We start from the raw sequence: 22,418 nt of genomic DNA, 5'->3' as shown, positions 1-22,418 counted from the left end.
TTAGTTGATTGATTTGTAACTAATAACATTACAATTATACTGTCGTGATGGAAAACTTTTGAGTTACAAGTAACCAGAAAAAGTGATCTTACTCTTAGGCCTCCTTCAGGTTCTGAAAGAGAATTTTCAATTGCTGAGCAGCTAATGCCAAGATTTCAGAGCTATGATCAGTTTAATCTTGGTGCAGATAAGTAATGATACAGTTCTAATCTTGGCTTGGTTTCTAAAATTTCAACATAGCTGCTTTATTTTATATGCAACAGGGACATACATTTGCCTCTATCCTAAGATAAGTGGTCTGGGTATATGGGAAGGAACCTGACCTAGTGACAGTTGCCCATGCGCATGGCAGCGGAGTTGAACTAGGTGATCTCAAAAGGTCCTTTCCAACCCAAACCATTCTATAATGCTGTGATTCTATGATAAGAATTATTTATTTTGGAGCAATGTTGGAAACTTATTAGAAAGTAAAGTGAGAATCTGATGCTTTGAGGAAGCTGCATCATGGATTTTAGGTCTTTGATCTATAACCAAACTGACTGAATGTCTGATTTTGGAGTCCTTGCATCCCCACAACTTCCTACATATGGAAGTTCTGTCTGTCCCATAGACACAGGACAACTTCCCAGATTTCGGAGTAATACTCTGTGATATGCTCTCTTCTTTTCTCTTTGAAAATAAAGCTAGCCACGAAAGTATTTATTCAAGATCCTTTTCTTACGAACACGGTACCTCAGCTCATTAAGACATCTCAGCAGTCTCTTTCTCCTTACAATGACCTCTAAACCTGGAAGACATCTTTAAGAATGACTGAAAGTCCCTGACTCTTAGAGTGGGGGGTTTTGTTGTTGCAGTAAAGAATTACTCTGTACTCCAAGTGTGACTTCTTAAAAATTATTTACTAATGTCGGGATGGGAAACTGACTGTATATGCTATAAACCTGATACAGTCATTCCACTTAACAATGACAACAAAAAAGTGAGCACTCTAAATAATGAGCAATGTAAGAAGCAGATAAATTCAAATTCATAGTTTTTCACAGAGAAATTTGTCACTTAGCAAGGACATATGTCTAAAACATTGTAACAGTCTAAAGAACATGGAGAAACCAGAAAAATACTAAGCTAAGATGAAGTAGATACCATGTCTGTAAAATGTCATTATAATGGCCCATCTGTATTACAGTTTATTGTAAAATAAAAATAAAAATTAAAAAATCACTACTTACATACCAGAAAACAGTTAAGTATGCATTTGCTAGCTAAATTAAAGCCTGGTCTAGGATGTCTTTTTCCAGATTTACAATCTTACTTAAAGTCTCTTTTAACTCTAAAGTGCAGATTGCATGGGGAAAAAAAGTAAATTTAACCCATTAATGACTAGGAACTGCATGTCTAATGGTATCTTCAACTTCATTTCCAAAAATGTGAGTGTACTGGGAAAGACTGAGAGCTGGTTTTGGTAGTTTCTTTCTGAGCAGTTTGAGATGCAAGGAATAGTGAGGAGTCGGCGTCTAGACTTTAGAGTAATCGGTATTATATGTATTTTTCTCAAAAGTCAAGGAAAAATCTGGTCACAAAATGACAGGGTTAACACTTCTTCCTGGTGCTGCAAAATAACAATTCTGAGCAAGTTAGAGGTGAAATCTTTACAGTCATATAATTACATTTATCTGTATCTTTCAGCTGCTGAGGGATAACTACTGAAAGCCTTAGCTAATTAATCCCTTATGTTCTGAGAATACTGTAGTCATTAAGTGTTCAAAATCATATTGATTTTGATTAAATTTTGAAAACTACACTTAGCACCTTCAACAACAATCCCCACGTGTCATCCCTGACCATTGTCCATGTATATTTAATGTTACCAGTGCGGGGTGCACACATTAACACTGTGCCTGACCTGTGGTAGAAAGAGCCTTGAGCTGGCATTGAATGTACTAGCTCTGAAAACAGAAGTGACAAAAACGTGTTGATGCGGTGCTAATTAGCCTGAGGGCAGCACCATGCTGATATGACTGCATTTTATCCAGGATTCAAGCTCATGTCTCTGCGTGGTGTCACGCTGCATCAGTACGGTATGCCAGATTGCTCCGTGCTAGCTCAGGTGCTTCTAATGCAGTATTGTCTCACACACCTTGGGAACAGTTCTTTCTCTGTGTCCTAGACATGTCCTCAGAATAAATTATAATGAGTCAAAGGAAGAAGTGCTTTTCAGTGTCTTAAGATCAAAAGGAGAGGAATAGGGACATTCAGTGAGGACAGAATGGTATGTGGGAAGGGCACACAGGAGCGTTACCATGTTAAACGGGGATTGCAGGGGTCCCCAAAGAGACAGCTATCAAGCCCATAAGGATAGCACAGGAATTCAGGAAACCCTAAATATTTGCCCTGACCTTGACATACAAACCCAGTGAATTTTACAGCTTAGTTTTTCCAGATTTGGATAAAGTCCATTTCTGAATTAAATAATGAGATTCAGTCTCTCCAGGAGCACAAAATTTCCAACTCTTTCCTTTCGAGCAGGAATACTAAGAAAGAAGTATTTATTTCCGTTATCCGTGTAAACATGAGTAAAATTGCTTTAAAAGTTTCTGTTGAGATGATACTAAAATTGGAGTCAATATGTTGTTGAGAAGACAATTAATTTCCTAGTCCATTGTCCTTTTGCATTATTTTTATGTAGCCCTTGCCTGTTGTAACACAATTGGCCATTTGATGGGAGTAAGAAAAGACTGTATCAGACTATAGCTGCTCCTCACCACTTACAAAACGTTAAGGACTTATTAATGGCATATTTTATCTGCTTTATTTATTTTTAAATTGCTGCCTCTGAATGCCACAGGTTTTACTGTTCCCATGCCTATTAGCCAAGTTATTTCTAGCAGATCTGTACATTGTCAAATGCACACCTACATTTTTCTCCATTCCCCTGGACAAAACTGTGCTTCTTCAGTAAGAAATGTATTCTTACTGATAAGTATGTATTATATATGTGTATGAAACTATATATTATTAACAATTGATGACTTAACTATTTCAGTCAGCATATATTTAGAATGTCTTAAAATACCTTTAATTTCAGAAGCTCTCAGGAGCTTTGGTTTTGGATTAGGAATTCCTTAAATTCTGCAGGAAGACACCACAAAGACTGACCAACAGGCAGTAATAAGCCCAATGGCAGGTGACATTCTGCCTCACACTGGGGCAATTCCATCAGTGCTGCCTGTTCAGGGTGTGGGGTACACGTTAGTGTGAGTAACGCGCATTAAGGTTACATTTTACTGCAAGTTTCCTAGAACTGAAGTTTTCCTGTTACTATAGTCAGTCTTTGGGATTTAAATCACATCTTTCATGGCTGTCTTCCTTGTAGTCTAAAAAAAAAAAAACCAACCTGGAAATCAATAAAAAGAGTATTAGGTTACACTGAAATTGTCCCTCTACCATTGCCAGACAGACTTGTCAATGTCAGTAACTGGGACAAAACCAATTTAGGTCACAGTATTTGGAGAGAAATCAGTTGTGATGCTTCTGCAATTTGGCCAATTAAGCAAAAAGCTAAGAAGTTGGGATAAGAAAAGATGGTGTTCAAAGAGAATCAGTTACTACTTTAAAGTCATCTAACTTTATATATTAAACTTGTGAATGTACCTCTTTTTCAAAGTTCTGTCACCATGTGAGGGTATCACATGGCAAAGCCATGTGAGCAACATGTCATTAAAGAAATTGCTATTGCTACCTATGAAATGAAACCATTAACTTTTAGTGGGATTATGTGACGCATGTTGGCAGAGTGCCGTTCTTTTTTCCAGATAGATCTTTAGCATGTAACATTCACATATGCTAGTAAATTAAAGTATTGAAAGTTTTCTGGCATGGGTGGCCACTGGCATGAAACAATGATCTGTCATATAATTAGAATTAGCCTCCAAAGCAAGGCAGCTGCATCCATCATGTCTCCTGGAAATGGTCCTCGGCCCATGCTGATTCCTAAATCCTTGAGTGGGTCTGGTGTCAGTGCCCTTGCAGGTGCTGGCCAAACAGGATTTAGTAGCCCAGCAGGGAGTTCAGCGCTTCAGGAAGGCGGCCGGGTGGTGGTACGTAATTTGCCATCTGTAATGCTGTCAGGAGTGATGATTTGACAGGCCCTTCACTGATGATGGTGATTTAGGATTAAGCTTTGGCACATCAGGTGTTCACAGGAGTTGTCCCAGCATCTTGGCTAGTTATATCTCCTTTGCAGTGGGATGCAGGTTGCTAAGTATTTCAGGAATTCAAGCTTCTAGGTCTCACTGAAGCTGCTCGTCTCACTTTCAAGGGTAGCATACAAGTCACCTAGGCACAGCTTTTGGCAGCTATAACTTTGTGGGAAATACTGGCTCTTTCCACAGTGCCTCTAAGTTTTAAATCTTTGCATAAGAACTTGGTTGATGTTTAAATTCAATTCTACAACACTGAGTTAGAAAGCAATTTAACTTAAATTATAATGGATTTGCATAATATTTGGTGTTTAAATCCAAGCTTTTCTTCCTTACTTTTAGAAGCACCTAGCATTTCTGCCCTTCAGTGTATGGCATCATCATCCCTTTCTATTCCTCCTTTGTTGTACATACCAAGTTCCTTTTCTGATCTTTCCTTGCTCACTGTAAACATCATTCACGTTCCAAAAGATTTGATGTAGAATCAAGCTTACCAGGGTTTTGCTGTCTGCGAATGGTTTTGGTTTGGGGATATCTTTTAATGTAATGCACAGAAAATAAAAATGGCAGATAGCAAGTCTGCAAAATTAGTGTTGTTACAAATGAGGATGCCATATTCTAATTGAAAAACCTCTTATGTTATCTTCACTTGTGCTACATTTGTCTCCCTCTCCTTAGTGTCTGTGTTCAGGTTTGTAGCATGTTTATTTCAATAGTATGCTTCTGATGAGTTGCTACATTTTCACATGGTTGTAGCTATTCAGTGTGTTCCTGAAATGTCAGTGGGTAACAGCACTGATTCATCCAATACATTGCACAGTTGACTTCTGATTGTGAAGCAGGCAATTTTGTTGCTAACTTTAGGTGTTGAAAGAAAGAGGAGGGCAGGTTTTGTTTCCTTTTGGCCACTAAAAGGAAAGAGTATTTCCAGCCAGGTTTCCAGCTTGTTTTGATGGAGAATTTGACTGTGGAGCAAATGTTTCCAAAGGACAGGCTGCATCATCTCATTGCCACTGCAGGCACCCACAGACTTGGAGCAATGCATAAGGCAAAACATTGCTCAACCAGTTTTGCCTTTTGCTGCAAGGATATTGCCTCAGGACTAGTGTTCTGTGTAGGCTAGGTGGAAATGCTTTAAAGGCCAGAAAATTTCCTCGTGCTCCATGAGTCATCAGATCATACAAAAATAGATTTTTATTTCAACTATTTACAAATAAAATCAAACTTAATGAAAGGTTTTTTGGTGATTCTTATTCACTATGACAAAATGCTCTGAGGAGTCTGCTGTTACACTTCTGTGATGCTTGTTAGCTAACCAAAATAAATCAGTCCTCCTTACCAGAGAAGCTTTTTGCACTTATACTCTTGCTTGAGATGATAAAAAGTCATTTTGTGTGGATAGTAAGTAAATTAGAACGTTGCTTCTTTGAAGTAACAAAAAGACTCATGAATTAATGAAGTTGCTCTTACAAACAAGTTTGTTTTCTTTAAAGAGAACTGCAAAAGTTGTCTTTGTTGCTTTTCAGTTTTTGTTGAGTTGTTCTTGTGCAACACTATGTATTTGTGGCTAGTGTCTATTTTACATTTTAATTATGCACATACATTCTGATATTCTTTTACAAAGTAAGATGAGCAGGATTCTTGTTGTTGTCCTTGTGGATGCATCTGATGAATTCTGATGCTCCTCAGCAAAAGTATGTACTAGAGGATTGGCCATTATTGTTTTTCATAATGTGTTGTGCTTCCTAATCAAACAGATCTCTTAGAGCTTTTCACCCCGTTGACTGGGCCTCAGTGGTTGGTTAGGTGTGTTACAGTGGATTAGTTACTTTCCCCTTTTCAAAGGTGTTGAGCTGAAGCACAGGCTTTAAGGTCACAGGATGAGTCTCAGGCTGAATTGGGATAGTAGTGCAATTGTGATGCAGTATTAAAGGAGGAATAACTTTGAAATAAATTAATGGAATTCTCTCTAGTCTTCTTAAAGAACCATAATTATCAAGACTAGATTGAATATAAATTGTTGGGAAGCAGTTAGAAAAAACTGCATCTGCCATGCAAACAATACATTCTAAGTAAGGAAATTTGGGTAGCTGAATTTTACAGTGTATGGTTAGAGTTCCAGGAATCACTAATTTGACACAGAGGACCATTTCGTTCTGCAAACAAGCTGCTAGAACTGGAGTGGATTTTTGTTGTTGTTGTTGCTGTAGTAATTTCAATTTATTCTTTTTTTTATAGGTAGTTCAAAATTTATTTGTAATTTAGTCTTGATTGGTTATTTTAAACTAAACTTTTCCATGTTTGTAACTGTGGTGTGCTATGACTATGATTGATAGCTCTTTTGGTTTTTATTTTCAGTTTCAAAAGTCTTGCATGAAACATGCGCGTTCTTTTGGCAATTAATAGAAAACTGCAGCATGTTTAGTGCAATTAGTAATCTTCTAAATTAGGGTGGGACACTCCTAACGTCACCAAGTTCATGACTCAACTGTCTGATGCATATTTCTTTAATCTAATACAGAAAACATTTTTAATGTGATGTTTATTATTCTGTATGTGCTTAAGCATTTCTTAGGGCCAGACTTTAGTCATCACTCACTCTTGCTCTCAGGCATAGCCATGGCAAAATGGTCTGCAGGCTCAAACTCTTTAACTAGTTGTTTCCTAGTTTTTTAGTCGGTGGTGCTATTTAAGTCAATGAGCATAAAGTTAATCAAATCAGGACTTTGTTGAATCAAAGGATGCCTTTCTGTAGTACAGGTCAGCTGCACGACCCTACTGGGCAAAGAGCAGCCAAATGATCCAGTGATCTTAGAACAGCCAGCAGAGCAAAACTTGGGCCTGCCCGCTAGCTGGCTGGGTCTGGGGGGGTGACAAAACACTTGTCCATATAGATAGTAATCATAGAATCATAGAATGGTTTGGGTTGGAAGGGACCTTAAAGATCAGCACGTTCCACTGCCCTGCCAGGGGCAGGGACACCTTCCACCAGCCCAGGCTGCTCCCAGCCCTGTCCAGCCTGGCCCTGAGCACTGCCAGGGATGGGGCAGCCACAGCTGCTCTGGGCAGCCTGGGCCAGTGCCTCGCCACCCTCACAGGGAAGAATTTCGTCCTAATATCTCATCTAAATCTACCCGCTTTCAGTTGAAAGCCATTACCCCTTGTCCTATCACTAATGTGTTAATAAGTATTGAAACAGAAAAAGACACTCCTTCCTAATTTTGATCACTAAAGACAGATGTCAAGTAAAAGGTGCTTTACAATGAGGCACAGTCTATGTGGTTGAAAACTCAAGCTGAAGCTGTTCCTATGCAGGTTTCTGTTTCTGGAAGCAGTCCTGTTTGTGTCTTCCATAAAGACAGTGAGTGTATTGCATGCCTGAATAAGGAATATTGGCTTGTATTTGTTTCACCTATTTAAAGCTCTCTTATGTAGCTCTTCTTTCCTTGCAGCATGTATCTCCGAGGAACAAATAATTACCTACAAGTCTTGCTCTAAAGACATAAATGTTTTACTACGTTTTCTTCTAGGTTTGTATAGCAAATGCTATCACATGCATAGAATCATATAATCATTTAGGTTTGGAAAGACCTTTAAGATCGTCAAGTCCTGCTGTTAACCCAGGACTACCAAGTCCACCACTAAACCATGTCCCTAAGCACCCCATCTACATGTTTTTTAAGCACTTCCAGGGCTGGTGATTCCACCCCTTTCCTGGGCAGCCTGTCCCAGTGCCTGGCCACCCTCCCAGTGAAGACATTTTCCCCGACACCCAACCTGAACCTCCCCTGGCACCACCTGAGGCCGTTTGCTCTTGTCCTGTCACTGTTCCATGGGAGCAGAGACCGACCACGCCTGCTTACAGCCTCCTTGCAGATAGCTGTAGAGAGCAGTAAGGTCTATCCTAACCTAACTATTCTGTGAGATTTAACAACATGATACGTGACCTCAAAAAAAACCTTATAAGCCATTCCAAGTTTAAGGCAACGTAGTTAAAATAAAGGATTATCTCTATATGCTGTAAGATTAGGCTTTCCTACATAAAAAGAAATACATGAGCAGTAAATTTTTTTATTGTTCCTAGTACAGCTACATTTTCTGGAAAGTGACTATACGTGGGAGGAGGAAATATCGATTATCTGTACTTGATGACAACACATTCTGTCAATATATCTGTGTAATCTCTGTAAAGGTTTTAACTAAAAATTATTTAAATATACAGAACCGGTCAGTTGATATTACACGTATGTTTAATTTTAAATTGTGTTACCTAACTAATGTGTGCTTACCTAATGAAAAAGAATATTGCATTATTAATACTCATAAAAAGATCTATATTCTGATAAACATTTTAGAAATGCCTGCCTAATGGCCTTTAATGCAAGTATGAGTTGTAAAAATAGAAACGCTCAGCCTGCTATCTTCTACCTATTGTAAATACTTATCAAGTGGTTCATTCAGAATTCAAATGAAGTTCTATTGTCTTCTCAGTGCTTACATAATACTGCTGTAGTCCTGGCTTTAAAAAAGGTATATTTTTAGGGTTGAACATAGCCTCATGTTTTTATGAAGTGGTGAGTTGGGAGTTGTTTAACTGAGGTCTGAAGTATTTAATCACTGCAAAGGTCAGTGTGGCAGATGAGTGCTGTTCCCAGGGTGTAATTGCACGAGAACTTGTAGCAGTAACACTAGCTTCAGCTTCCTTTGCTCTTCACACCTGTCCCCACACACCCACTCAGCTGCACAGGTGAAGCTGTTTGTGAAGCTGCTCAGTGAGATAGCTTCAGGAACAGAGCTGGCTTAGAAATGCAGTCTGTCCAAAAGTTGTCCCAGAAGAGCTGAGGGATGCAACAGGGGGGTATGGTAATACAGTACTGCCAAAAGAATGCTCGTCCACAGCTTGTCAACCGAACCGTCTGCTGCCCTTTGCCAGCCCAGCAGTCAGATCACATGGATAATTTGTGAATCTGTGCATTGTTAACCATTTCACTTCAATGATCCAGACTAAAATTATCCTCTTTTTTTTTTTTTTTTTCCCCTCCTCTGGAATCAGCTTATCCAAATAGCCCCACAAAGCCTTAGTGACTCTGCTGAGAGAAGGACAAACTAGTATGGGGGTGAGTGGTCAGTAGGGGGGTGGGAGTCTGTTAAACTTGCTTTTCTACTGCCAAACCACTGCATGAATGTGCAGCCTGGGTTGCATTTATTTTCTTTACACGAAAAAAACTGTTTGCTCAGACCTCAGAACAAACCCCAGCAGAGGTGGATGATTATAGTTATGTTGGAAAAATGAGGTGAAAGCAGCTCTGTTTACAATGGTTAAGTGGTTTTAGATTTTCAGGCATGCTTTCATCTGTGAAGGGCAGATAAGCTAGAGATGTTTCATTAGTATATTGGTGACCTCTAGTTTGCTATTTTAGGTACCTTATTTTTGGTGCTGGCTGTGTACCATAATTTATAGGCTATCATAGCATCTGAGAATAAATTAAATGTAAGAGGCATGTTCATGAAATGAATGTTAAGATACTCTCCGTTGCATTTCAAACTTCATTTTAATTTTATTGAATTTTAAATTAAACTTTTTTTTAAGCATTGGAATTTGAAAAAAATACAGTTACCAACTTATCTTCACTGAGTTTATTTTAAGGAAAAAAGAAACAAACATACCAGGAAGTGGACAACTCACAGGTACTAATGGGACTCAGATATACAAAGTAAGTACATGCTGAAAAGACAAAAGGAAATAAATACAATGCCAGCAAAACTAGGGCAAGGGGAGAGGTGAATGCTTGATCCAACCTCTGTGACAAAATTAGGCCACCGTCCTTCTAAGGATCAATGTGAAACAGCTAGATGACATATTTGGCTCTACATCTCCTGAGTTATCAGGACAGCAAAAGGAAAGAGGAGAAAGATTTGGTAGAGAAAAGAGATTAATCAAACTGTGCCCAGACTCTCTTCCTAGCGGTGGACCATACTGTGCCCAGACTCTGTTGGAGCTCTAAAGCTTGTTCCCAGGTGCAAACCTCCTGTCTGATAACTAATCTGAGCATGCAGAAATTGAGAACTGGTCAGAGACGTGCCCAGGCAACTGCTGCACATCTTTTGTTCATCTTTGACATTCCCAAACCATTAAATATTCAGTGACTATAAGCCAAATTCTTTAAAAAAGGTTAATAAATCAAGTGTAAGTCACAACCTCATACTGCCTTGTATCAATGTATACCAGGTAGGTGTAAGGTCATTCTGAAGTTTCCTCAGAAGCTGAAACCTTTTCAGGTGTGTGTATTAGAGAGAGCAAAACAGATGTGCACAATTCACCTGATTTTTTTTCCTAAGAGAAGTTATGACATGAAAAACTGCCACCTCTCACACCTGAAAGCCATTGGACAAATTCATCCTAAGTGTAATTTAATTGATTGCAGTACACTGCAGTTCAATCAACGGCAATAAAGTTAATTGAACTTCTCCTAAGAAATGTGACTTAAACCAAATGATTCAAAATAGTAACAGGTACTGATTAATGGAGACAATTATTTTTAATAGGAATGGGTCCAAGTAATTGAGTGATGTTTAAATGTTCTGTATAAGGTAGTCTCACGAGGACAGTAGTTACTTACTTCCAGCAGCTTTCAGATTAAAGTACACAAACCACAAAATTTTAGACTAAAATGCTAGTTCAATGTGGTTCCAACTTTTAAACCATGGCATGGGTAAGATATGAACGACAACCTTCAATTCTGCTGCTTTTCTTATAGTGTATGCTTTCAACTTTGACCGCAAACTTAACCATTGAGTTCTGTACAGAAACAATGCTGCTGTTTGTGTTACTTAGCAATGTTTTTAATTAACCATTTTAATATGTTATTGCATTGCTTATTTTTTCTAGTAAGGGTGGATTATTATTGAACGCCCTTAATTAAAGCTGGGGATAAGGGAAGTTCCATTAAAATATCCAGTTGTGTTTTCTTATTATGTTGTGTTTATGTGCATATCTCTGCACATGGTCACTTGAGCAAAATTCATAACTTGACTCTTGTAGAAAAAAGTTGGGGCTTTTACAGTTTTTAACCAACATTAGGATCAAGTATTTCACTGCTGAACTTAGTCACAAACATTTTTCCACTGGCTCTGTGTAAGTAACTCTCTGAGATACTCAAAAATGTCTGTGGGCCAGGTCAATGACTGTGAGGAAGAGGGTAGTGCAGGCATTCCCCACCTGCATCTAGTATGTCATTAGAAGAAAATAAGTTGTGCATTTCTCTTAAGAGAGGTCAGACACTGACATGAGTGCAGTGTAGGTTAGGTGAAATATGGGTGAACATATGACCATCTTTATAAGCTAATTTGACTGAAGTTAGACACGTTAAAAAAACAAACAAACAAACAAAAAACCAACCAAAAAGCTGGCTTTTAAGTGCTGAACAGCATTTGTGCTCCATTTGGGTGTTAGACTCCTTGTCATAATAGGTTATTAAAATGCTTGTTTAGCCAAGACAGGACATTACTCCCACCTGGTGTGTTTGTAAAATGCATGGGAAGGAGGGGGGAAATAGCTATTTAGGCTATTGGCAGTTTGGCACAGGAGAAAAGGATTAATATAAACTAGTCCTAGAATGGAAATTAGAAAAACAAGGTTCTTTGCAGACCTTCTGGGCCTAACGGGAATAGCAGGGACAAGAAATGTAAGAAGTTCCAAGATGGAGCTTGGCTAAATGTTAAGAAACGAATTATGTGATGCAGTTGCCATGACAACAAAGGAGTCTGGAGTTTATGATCTGAGGTGCCTCTTCATTCCGATGCTTCTATCAGAAATAGATGTTCCTAAGTGCAGCTGAAGATTTGCAGCACTGGTGCTACTCAAAGGGATGAAGAGATGCAGGCTAAAGCCTTCCTCAACAGCATAGCTCAGCTATCTCTAGGCAGAGACCAGATTCATGCTGCAGTTCAGAAGATGGCAGTTTTGCTATTGCTAAATCTATTGAAGGAAAATTCTGCTGCCTGGCTGGGGCAGCCCTGCAGATCCTGGGTTTCACCAGGGAGACTGCACTCAGTCTGTCATACTGCTGTTGCTTGGAGCAAGCACCAGGCAGCACACCTTCCCTTGCCATGGGAGCTGCAAGAGAAAAGGCACAATATTCCCCCATTTGCGAACAGGGCGGAGTGTGGTGTCAGGATGAAATATAAAGCCTCAAGACATTGTAGCTCCACAGCGTGTTTTCCTTTACATATCTTATATCTTTGTTTACCCCAATATTTGAGCTTATGGAAAGAAATTTGTACAGTAGCAATGTTACTAATGATTTTGATACTTTTCCTCTAATTCATATGTACCTCTTTTTCTGAAAGGCTGTAAGTACTTCCTTGTGATATTTCTTCTTTTGAGAAATTCCATAGAACCACAGAATTCTTGGGGTGGGATGTGCTCAGTGGCCTCATCTTCTTTACAGCCTCACATGCATTAAGGCCACCAATCCAAGCAAATCTGTGAGCAAGTGAATTACTATTAAAAATTTACTACTGCCAGATTTTAGCTCTGGAGTTTCCATATGCTTGTATCTTTGGTTCTGTGATTTTTTTAAAATTTTTTTTTTTAAATAGTGCCTTTCAGGTGAACAGAGTGCATGAAGTCTCTGAAGCATCTTTTTCACTAAAAACATCTTCTGGATTTGGCCTTTTTTGACTTGCTTTCTCATTTGGATCACCAAACTCCATCAGCAGATGTATTTGGTCAATCCTTTCCTGTAATACTCAGGAAAAAGTAGGCTGCTAACAGAATTTGTTAAAATTTGCTTTGCACAGAAACCTTTCTAGGTGGACTGTCTACCTTCATGCTGTTCATGACCCTGTTGATGATGCTGGATTACAATAGAAGGCAAGCACTGGCAAAAGCATTCAGCATTTGGAATTAATTTAGGGGTCTTAATGTTAAGCAGGTAATAGGATTTTTGACACTTTCGCAGAGTGCAGATTTTGGACACTGTCCCAAGTTTGTGCTAAATTCTGCTCCAGCCCATCACAAAGTCTTGAAGGTCAACACAAAACCATAGACACCATGACTGGTTTCTGGTTTTCAGTGAATTAAGCAGTCTTGCAGCTGACCCCTGGGTTAGCACTGTGGCTATAACAACCTGATTAATAACTTCCCAAAGATGGTCCAGGTCACTGTGTCTTTCTTTGTCTCACATTTTAGTCTACAGGAAAAAAATACTTCACAGATGGGTAATTCATACTGGTTTGTGACGTGCTTAGACAGTGTTATGTGCACAACCATGTAGTTATTTGAAATGCAAAAGTATAATCTAAGCCTACAAAATCACTTCTCTGCTATTTATTTTGCTGGTACAATTTGAAATTGGGTTAGCATGTGTTTAGTATTTACAAAAAATGGTGAATTTTTAAAAAGTGTGTAGGCAGGGGTTTGTAAGTGTGTGTAACAGGTTTGGGTTTTTGTTTTTTCTAGTTCTATGGATAGGAAGAGTTTATGAGAAGCTTGGTTTGACAGAATGTGTGTTCACAACTGCAAGGTGACTTTATTCACGAATGCACCAATGGTCATTCTGAGCAGAATGATTGAATTTTGTCTACTTAATTAGTGTGGAAAACAATAGACTGCCTTTTCCACTGAGAGTATGTTCGGATAATGGAAAGATTAGGGTGATGCATTGAAGAAATTTAAGATTTTTTATTATTAATAGAACAAACTCCGCAAAGGTCTCTTTCTCTGGTAGTGTTTTTTCTTTTGCACCTTCCTACGGGAAGGCTGCGCTGGTGAATATGTTCCAGCTCATGCATCTGCTATCCTACAATAAGCAGGTTATTTTATTTTAGTTTAGTTTTCAACCTATTGCAGTTACAAATTTCGGAAAAAAATGGTTTTATGCAGCTTGTCCCAATATCCATAAAATCAACCCCAGCATCTCTAAAACACTCATTAACACATTTTTTTTTAAAAAAATCACATATTTAAATAATACCATTTATTCTTTCCTTTTCTAAATCAGCTTGTGTAAGTAAACTAAATGCATGTATTTACACAGTGAAGAGTCTGTCTGCAGTCAAGTAACGCCTGGTGGTGAGGTGTGGCAAAAGAATGGGGACCCACCCAGTTGTGGCTTCTGTGGGGAAGAAGTATAATAAAGAATAATACACTTTCATTTCCGCTAAGATGTGGAAGTACACGTTTATTTAGGGGACTGAGGGATGACTTTAATCTTCAGAAAACAAATTTCAAGGGAATTCTATCTCTAACCTTGCTTCTAAAGCAAATACCAGCCACCCTGTAGGTAGCATAGTTATCATTTAGTTGTGTGCAAATGTAATTATACATGAAACAACCAACTTACAATTTCCTGTGCCTCTCAGCAGCATCTGTGTGGCTATGCTGACTTGCATCTTGCGTAGTCCTTTCTCTTACTGCATCATATTTAAGCTCTTTGCTGCCTTTGAGATTACCTAAAATGTCTTTGTGAAAATAGACCAGGAGAAAAGATACCTGCTTCCTTTCCTTTGCGCTTGTAGCAGTCATCTCACGTTAAGTACTGCTTCTGCCTTCCTTCTTTGCTCCTGGCTTCGTGCCTTCTCTTACGGTACCCTTTCCAGCTGGAGTACATCTCTTGAAATCACCCATCAAATGACTTACTGTCTTCCATTCATATTTACTGTAAACTAATTTCTACCGTATCCTATCCTTTACTAAACATCTTCCATTTCATAAGCTGTTGTCCTTCTCAGTTCTCTGTGCTTCTCTCTGTTGTTATCAGATTATAAGGTTGCCTGAGCATCTTTTTCTTTGTAAAGTTCAGGAGATGTTTATTGATGTCATGGGCATTCATATATCTTCTTTTAAATGGAGGGCTCTTTCATGTAGGGAATATTTCACACAGAAAAGAAAATTGATTACCTGCTTGATATTTTGCTCTTGGAGACCACATCATTATTTATTCTTGAATAAAGTTTCATGATTTTTATTGGGGTTTGTGAGGTTTAGACATTGCTGTGTATAAATGCTTAGTAAGATGAAGTTAGAGTGGTGGACCTGGCTATTAAAGACAGTGAGATTTATAACTGTCAATTCTCTTTGTCACTGGTTCACTCCATATTTCTGATTAATCTCTTGAGAGAATGGCCATGTTGGAGAGAACTCTTCATCATTGGTGTTCAAAGCTCTTTCTGCAAGAGGAACATCATTGTTGATCACAGTCTGTGGTTTGGAGCCTTAAGCAGGTGTGAGTCCTGGCTGTGAAGCACATTGAATGCAAGCCCCAGAGCACTTTCAGTTCTCCAAGAGGGTGTTGGAGGAAGCAGCAATGTGTTTGCTGTGGTTGCAGTGGTGGGGGTGGAGGGGAGACACAGCACACTGCTTTTTGTCTTGGAGAACTGAATGTTTCACGCTTGAGTGTATTGCATTGCTGTAGGAAGCTGTGAAATGACAACTACATGATTAAGTGATTTCACCAGCTAGGAGAAAGGAATGAAACCTCTTAACTATGCAGAGGTGACGGCAAGTATTGTTCGCTGTCTTGTATGAATATTTAGTGTCTTAAATGTATCCAGAAGTGTCTGGATTAACCAGTTGCATGTACCTCCAATTGTAGCTGCAAGCTCGTCTATCCATACCTCCTCTGAATACTGACCAACACATGAGCGTTGCTTTCCTTGCTTCGCTGCCTTTAGCTGTAAGCTAACTAGTAATGGTGCAATCACTTGGGGTAAAGGCTAGGTCAGTGTCTTTCAGCTGCTGTCCTTGACTCTGTTCAATGTCACTTGATCCTTTTCACCAAGTGGTTCACACAGGGTTATGTTACACCAGGTACATGAAGAATGGTGATATAAGCCATGTGGCTGATAATACTTCAAAACATTGCAATACAATGCATTGCACGCTACTAGCAAATTAATGGATCTGGAAAGATAGTCTATGGTGATTTTTTCTCATTTCTGTCTCCAGCTTGCTCTTAAGTTGTAATTTTCCTGCCTTGTAACATTGTACTGCTCAAAAAAAACCCATGTACATTGATTATACAAGGTGGAAAATGTACTGAGACATATAGTTGAAAAATCTTGATATTCACAAAAGTCTTCTTCCTTTTAAATGCTTCAAGAACACTTTGTATATACCCAAAAAGTAAGTTCAGGTTGAGATGGCTCAGGCTTCCAGTTTAGGCTATTTTTTAGACATTGGGCCTATGAAATCATATTATTTCATTAATTATTTCTCAAATTCTCTCAGAGTGGTTGAAGTAACTTCCATCCTCCTGCCCAGCTTTAACAAATGCTAATAAAGTATGAATTTCAAGTATATAAAGGTTTGGAGCTTTTTCTGAGAGTTGGGAGTTTTCCTTGCATTTGGCTTGTTGGATGACCAGTTGCTATTGATGTAGCATGGAACCAGCCACAGCACGTATCTATTTCTGTTACTTATTTTCACCTATTTATGAAGGACATGGCAAAGAAAGTTCTGCACAGCAAAGTTTTGGGGATGAGTCAAAGGAAAAGAAGAACTTAAAGTTTTGCAGTGAAAAATTACAGAAAATATACTGAAAGATTGGGTTGAGGAAAAGCAAAGACACAAATTTGTGCCTGCAAACCATCTTTGCTAGTTTGGCTGTTTATAGAACATCCTTCTAAACGTTTTGCCACTAAAAGCAAAAATATTTTTTTAATGTTTCAAAGAACATGATCACATTTAATACCAAGTACACATGCAATTATTAAATGGAATTGGCCTGGGTGAGATAGATATCTATTTTACTGATTATAAACCTTCACCTTCTTCAGCTTGTTTACAAAGCCTAGATGAAATGCATTAGTCATCTCCCCACTGCCAAAACTTAAAGTGAAGCAGAGAGACAGTCTCATCAAATTATTCACACCTGAAAAAGTTTTGCTGAGGAATATCAAATTAAAACAATCAAATAAACCTGCTAGAAACCTGCTGTCTTGCTGTTTAATGACTATTTCTACAGTCATTTGGCTTATATATAAAATTTTGAAGAAGGGTAAAAGAAATAGAGAATCTGTCACTGAAATCCTAGTTCCTTATAAGCTATTGACAATTCTGATGTTTTTGCTTTGTAATCATGCTACAGTTTTATCCACTGAGGTGCTAAAGTTAGTGAAGATGAGGTACTGCTCAGCTGATTTCATGGTTCTTTTGTTATCAAGTATTTCTTGAAACTCTTTGAGTTAATCTTCAGATCCCCTATCAATACTTTTATTTTTGCAATATAAAGTTTTCTGGTACCAGCTTTTGTAACTATGCCTTTTAAACAAAGCTGCTATAAACAGTCATTTACAGGTTCGGGTTCTGAAGGAGCTTTAAAAAATGTGTCGTATATATTTGCTCTTGCTCTAAATGTTAAATATCATTGCACATAACGATGTGAACAGATGGTATGCTGCATAAGCTGTTTATCATTTTACACATTTATCACTTTACACTAGTGAAGTGTACATGTGTTTGATTAATATTAAACTTTTGATTTATTTAGAGGTCTCTATTTTTTGACAGCATTAGAGGTTATATTGTAAACCATACTGGCTTCCAACCTTTAAAATTTAATTCCAGGAAAGATAGAGTAGATGAATTGTGTAGTTCTTAATTACATTAACTTTTTTGCTGTGGAAAATAATTACCTTGTTGAGGTTTTAATACTGAAAGGAATTCGGAAGTAAATGGATAACTCCATTTGCTAAAATGCTTTAGACAGATTAAGTTTAGATGCCATTGCTCCAGCTAAATAAATACCATATCTTGGAATGAAATACCAGATGCTAAGAAGGTGTAAAATGAAACAAACCAGCAACAGTCCTATTCAAACCAATATTCTTTTATATCCTCCACCTACAGAATGAGAGAACTTCATATTTGCCTGCTCAACAGGTCTGGATGTTCAGCATGTGTTACACCTACATCACTGTATATGAAACTAAAAAAGCATCTCAAGCTTATAGACATAGCACACAGACCATACTTTGAGACTTCTGACTGCAGCATTATATTTAAAAAATGGTTTACCAAGATGTAATTTCATCATAATTCATTTTGTCTGAGCTAAAGCCTGAAAAAATACAAGATTTTTCTCTGATACAGTGGACGGAAAAATTATTTCAAGTTGGAGTGGGTCTGCTTGTGCTTGTTGCTCTGCTAAATGGCAATAATATCTAATGAGAGATTTTTCTCTGAACTGTAAATTCTTTAGAGTGTGAGATGCCCAGCCTGTCAGAATAAATAGAGGAGGCTGAAAACACTTACTTTGAAAATGACTGTTCATTTTGGAAGGCACTGAGTGATCTCAGTGAAATACAACTGAGTCAGTTGAATTTTGGATAGAGATCAACTTCCCAGCATGTATTCTGGCAGCATCTCTTCTTCACTAATTCTGTTCCTCGATATCTTTTATGTTCAAATTGCACATACAGCACTTCAGTCTCATATGCTGCTATCATTCAGATTTCAGATCACTTTCAGTGAATTCATACAGATTGAATGAATAAATAAATTACTTGTATCCATGCTTATTTGCAGGTTTTATGCCTATGCTTTCTTCTATGTCTATTAATTAATATTATGGAAAGAAAAATATGGCAAAAATTATGATGTAGCACTAGGAATTACCCAGAGAGTATACATTTTAATGTTGCAGTGCAGTTTAAAGTTAACTGACACGACCGCAATAGCTGGTCAGGGCTTCATATAGTTAACTCATCTTTTTCCAGGAAGAATGTTTTGGACTCCTATGGCCCTGTTGCCTTTGCTTCCAGGACATTAGATCCTTCCAGAAACTTGCAGAAGGAAAATTCTGGGAGTTTAGGAGAGTGCATATAATAAAAGAATGTCTCTTGAACATGGGACTTTATTTCAAGAGTGAAAATCTTTGTTCCTGGATGATCTGGAAAGAAAAGCTTCTTAATATCTCGTCGGTTATGTTAGAGAGCATAAAATGCATATAAACCTTTGTGGATAATACAGTCAGTCATGAAAAATTACTATCATTTAAGAAAATATTTTTAGTGTACAATAACGCAGAGTTATTAAACTAATTGTTGGAATAAAATATGAAAAGGGAAAGATTTGGTTGAACGCATTAACTTTTTTTTTTTTTTAACTGGTAATTATAATGAAATTAGTAGCATATTTCATAAAGAGCTAGCTTTGTTTTTCTGTTACCATGTCAGCTATATGCTGTTTCTTAAATATGTATTTTTATTCAAATACAGTAATTAGAAATTTTATATCTTCCTGTTCTTTACATCTTCTGTTTTGAAAACTGAAAGAACAGAAGTTTTCTGGATTTTGATCTAAAAGACTGTTTTCTTTCTTTGCAGGTTAATAATGAGAATGTAGTGAAAGTTGGCCACAGGCAGGTGGTGAACATGATTCGACAAGGGGGCAATCACCTAGTTCTTAAGGTTGTTACTGTAACCAGGAATCTTGATCCAGATGACACAGCTAGGAAGAAAGGTATATTTTTCTCTTTTCCTAACGGAGTCCTTTTGGTCTTGCTCCACAGAAATCAGCATACAGTTGTGAAATTACTGTTTTATAAGTTCTGATTTTCAGACTTCACTTCTAACATTTGAAATACCATTCTCTTAACTCTTCTCTTTTTTCTGTTGACTTATGCATTAATATGTGACAAAAAGGGTTATATTCTCTTGTCATGCTTGCCATGAAATTTCATCTTTATGGATCTTTATACATCTATATGTTTGAAGGTTTTGTAGTAAAATTTCTTGCAGTAGTGAGAGAGAGAAAGCACCAAAAAAAAAGCACATTGTCTTTTATTAATTAACCCTGAATGTACTTGAGAGGAGGTTAGTTTGACTCCTCTGGAAATCACTGAGAACTTAGGATTTTGCAGAACACATGTTTTAGAAAGAGCCTCTGTAAGAATACAAAAAGCTAGCAATATGTTTAGACTGAAGTTCTGGTAGAAAAAAATACATTTTAATAGGAACATTCCTTTAGATGAATTCAGAGTAGAGGGGTTGTTCCAGCAAGGGAAAATCCCTTCTCCTTTCATAGGTAGAAAACATGCATAGCTGCTTTTTCTACCACTTGGCCGCTAGCAAGTGGAAGCAGCTACTCGAAGAGAGGTTAGTATAGTATCATGTGCCACAAAGAATTGGCGAAGGAATTGTCTGGATATAAACAGGACAAGTGTTTTTTTCCAGCCTAGTTTATTTTTTTTTAATACAAATTTTAATGGAGATTGTGGGTTAACATATAACATTGGACTACTCCCTGAAGAATTTCAGTGTTTCTCCCCACCACCAAAACTTCACCAAAAGAAGACACACAGAGAAAAGGATTTTGCACTACTTCCTTCACCTTACATACCCCTGGCTGCTCAGGTAACAGCTGCTTTGGGAGGTAATTAGGCCCTCATAATTATCATTAAGCAGAGAAGATTGCTGCTGCTAACTAGTGTTCAGTACAGCAGCATCACATTTTTGAAAATTCCTGTTCCTCCCATCAGTTTCTTGCACTGTCACTCACAGCCACCTGGCTCTTCAACACAAGAGCAGGCTAGAAGCTGGCACCTATGGGGTCCCTCTTTGTCCTGGTGTCCAGGAGTAAAACTTTCTATCTACCCTGTGAGTGTTCTTGACATCTCCTGCTTATGGGGCGGAGGGAGGAAAGAAAAAAAGCACCTTGGGAGGAAAAAGTGCTATATTAAATTCAATATTGTCCAAACATGGTCCTGCATTATTTTTACCTTGATATAATTACTATTCACACATTTGAAACAAACCTTTCACCAACCTTTCACCTCTGCCTTTTGGGGTGCATCATGTTGGCCTTAAATAAAAGTGCTGTTGTATACAACCCAAAGGGAAGTTGCTTCTGTAAAAACAAGCCAAGTTCTTTATCATCTTTCCAGAACCTTCTGTTGATAATGTGTCATTTGCCAAAAACTTTCATTTTGAATCTTGTCCCTTTTTGATGCAAGTAAGTTGGTAGCTTATCTTGTTACCTGGCAATTGCCATTGTACCTTGGGAATTGTGTGGAAGGATTTTCTTGCCATCAGTCTCCTTTACGATGAGCCCAGTGTCAGATACCCAGCCTCATTTAACAAGCCAGTATTTTGTGCAGTTCCCTTCACAGATTTGTTGTCACTTCTCTTGTTGGGCAAGGGCAGACCCCAGACTGGTGTGAATATGTGCAGTACTTAACCCAGCCTCGTATCTAGCACTGAACCCAAGTATATTTTTGCTTTCTTGTGGCATACTGTCAAGTCTCTGTAAGAAGATGATGGAGCTTTACAGGGAAAGGATGACGCTGACATAGTGGATATAGATGATACGGGAAGAACATTGTCTACTTCTTTCCTCCATCACTCTTGCCCTCAAACTGCTTTGCCACATCTTGTCAAAATCCCGTAACCTGATGTATAGTATTGACCAAAACACTTAGGCACCCTGAATTTTTTCTGGTGTCCTAGAGCCATTGCTGTTTACTGGAAATCTCCAATGTTCCTACCAGCATTGGCATAGTCTTTTCTGATGTTACGCTCCTTTCTGACTGCCAGAAACATTTGTTGTCAGGACACTAAAACACATGCTGGGTTTTAGTTTCTGTGCTAGATGATTGCCTTGATATTTTAAGATCTTATTTATTCTGAGGATCACCTGTTTTCCCTAGTCTCACCATAACTATTAAGATAAATTTGAATCTTCTTTCTTGTATTTCTCAGATTTAACAGTTTCTTCAAAGATGAAATTAATCTGGCAGAGATTGGCTGGTCTCCAGGAGATCTTTAGCTATGTACATTTCTTAGAAGGAGGGACACAACTGCTGTGAGGCACTTTCTCTAGAAAGTCTTTTTCCTACTGAAAAATGGAAGTACATAATTATTTAGCTTTAAATGTTTCTATGTATCCTGTTACATAAAAGCTTGCTGATGTGTCAAACAACCTACGCTAAAAGTAGAAACGGTATAGAAATTCAGTACATGAAAAGCATCTCAGGGTTTTTTCCTCCGTATGTATGTATGTATTATTACCTTATTTAATGTAGCATATTCTTTTAAAGAAATATGAAATTGTGTATGTGAATATAGTGTTTTAAAGATGTGTATTTGCTTATACTGCATATCCTTCTGTTTAATGCAAAGCCCCACCACCTCCTAAGCGAGCTCCAACCACTGCACTGACCTTGCGGTCTAAGTCAATGACCTCAGAGCTTGAAGAGCTTGGTAAGAAAGTGTTTT

General features: G+C 38.0%; 1 protein-coding gene across 9 annotated transcripts in view; it reads left to right on the top strand.

The window, feature by feature from the left end:
- The window catches only part of SHANK2 (SH3 and multiple ankyrin repeat domains 2), a 354,838-nt gene that overhangs the window by 291,001 nt on the left and 41,419 nt on the right, over positions 1–22,418 (top strand). For all 9 annotated transcript variants that reach the window (XM_037402231.1, XM_037402233.1, XM_037402227.1 and 6 more), the window contains 2 exons: positions 19,530–19,665; positions 22,323–22,403. In XM_037402231.1, the coding sequence (XP_037258128.1) occupies positions 19,530–19,665; positions 22,323–22,403 (217 nt within the window). The remainder of the gene's footprint in view (positions 1–19,529; positions 19,666–22,322; positions 22,404–22,418) is intronic.

The sequence above is a fragment of the Falco rusticolus genome, chromosome 10 (assembly GCF_015220075.1).
Source record: "Falco rusticolus isolate bFalRus1 chromosome 10, bFalRus1.pri, whole genome shotgun sequence".
Taxonomy (NCBI): domain Eukaryota; kingdom Metazoa; phylum Chordata; class Aves; order Falconiformes; family Falconidae; genus Falco; species Falco rusticolus.
This window is presented reverse-complemented; position numbering and strand designations above follow the sequence as displayed.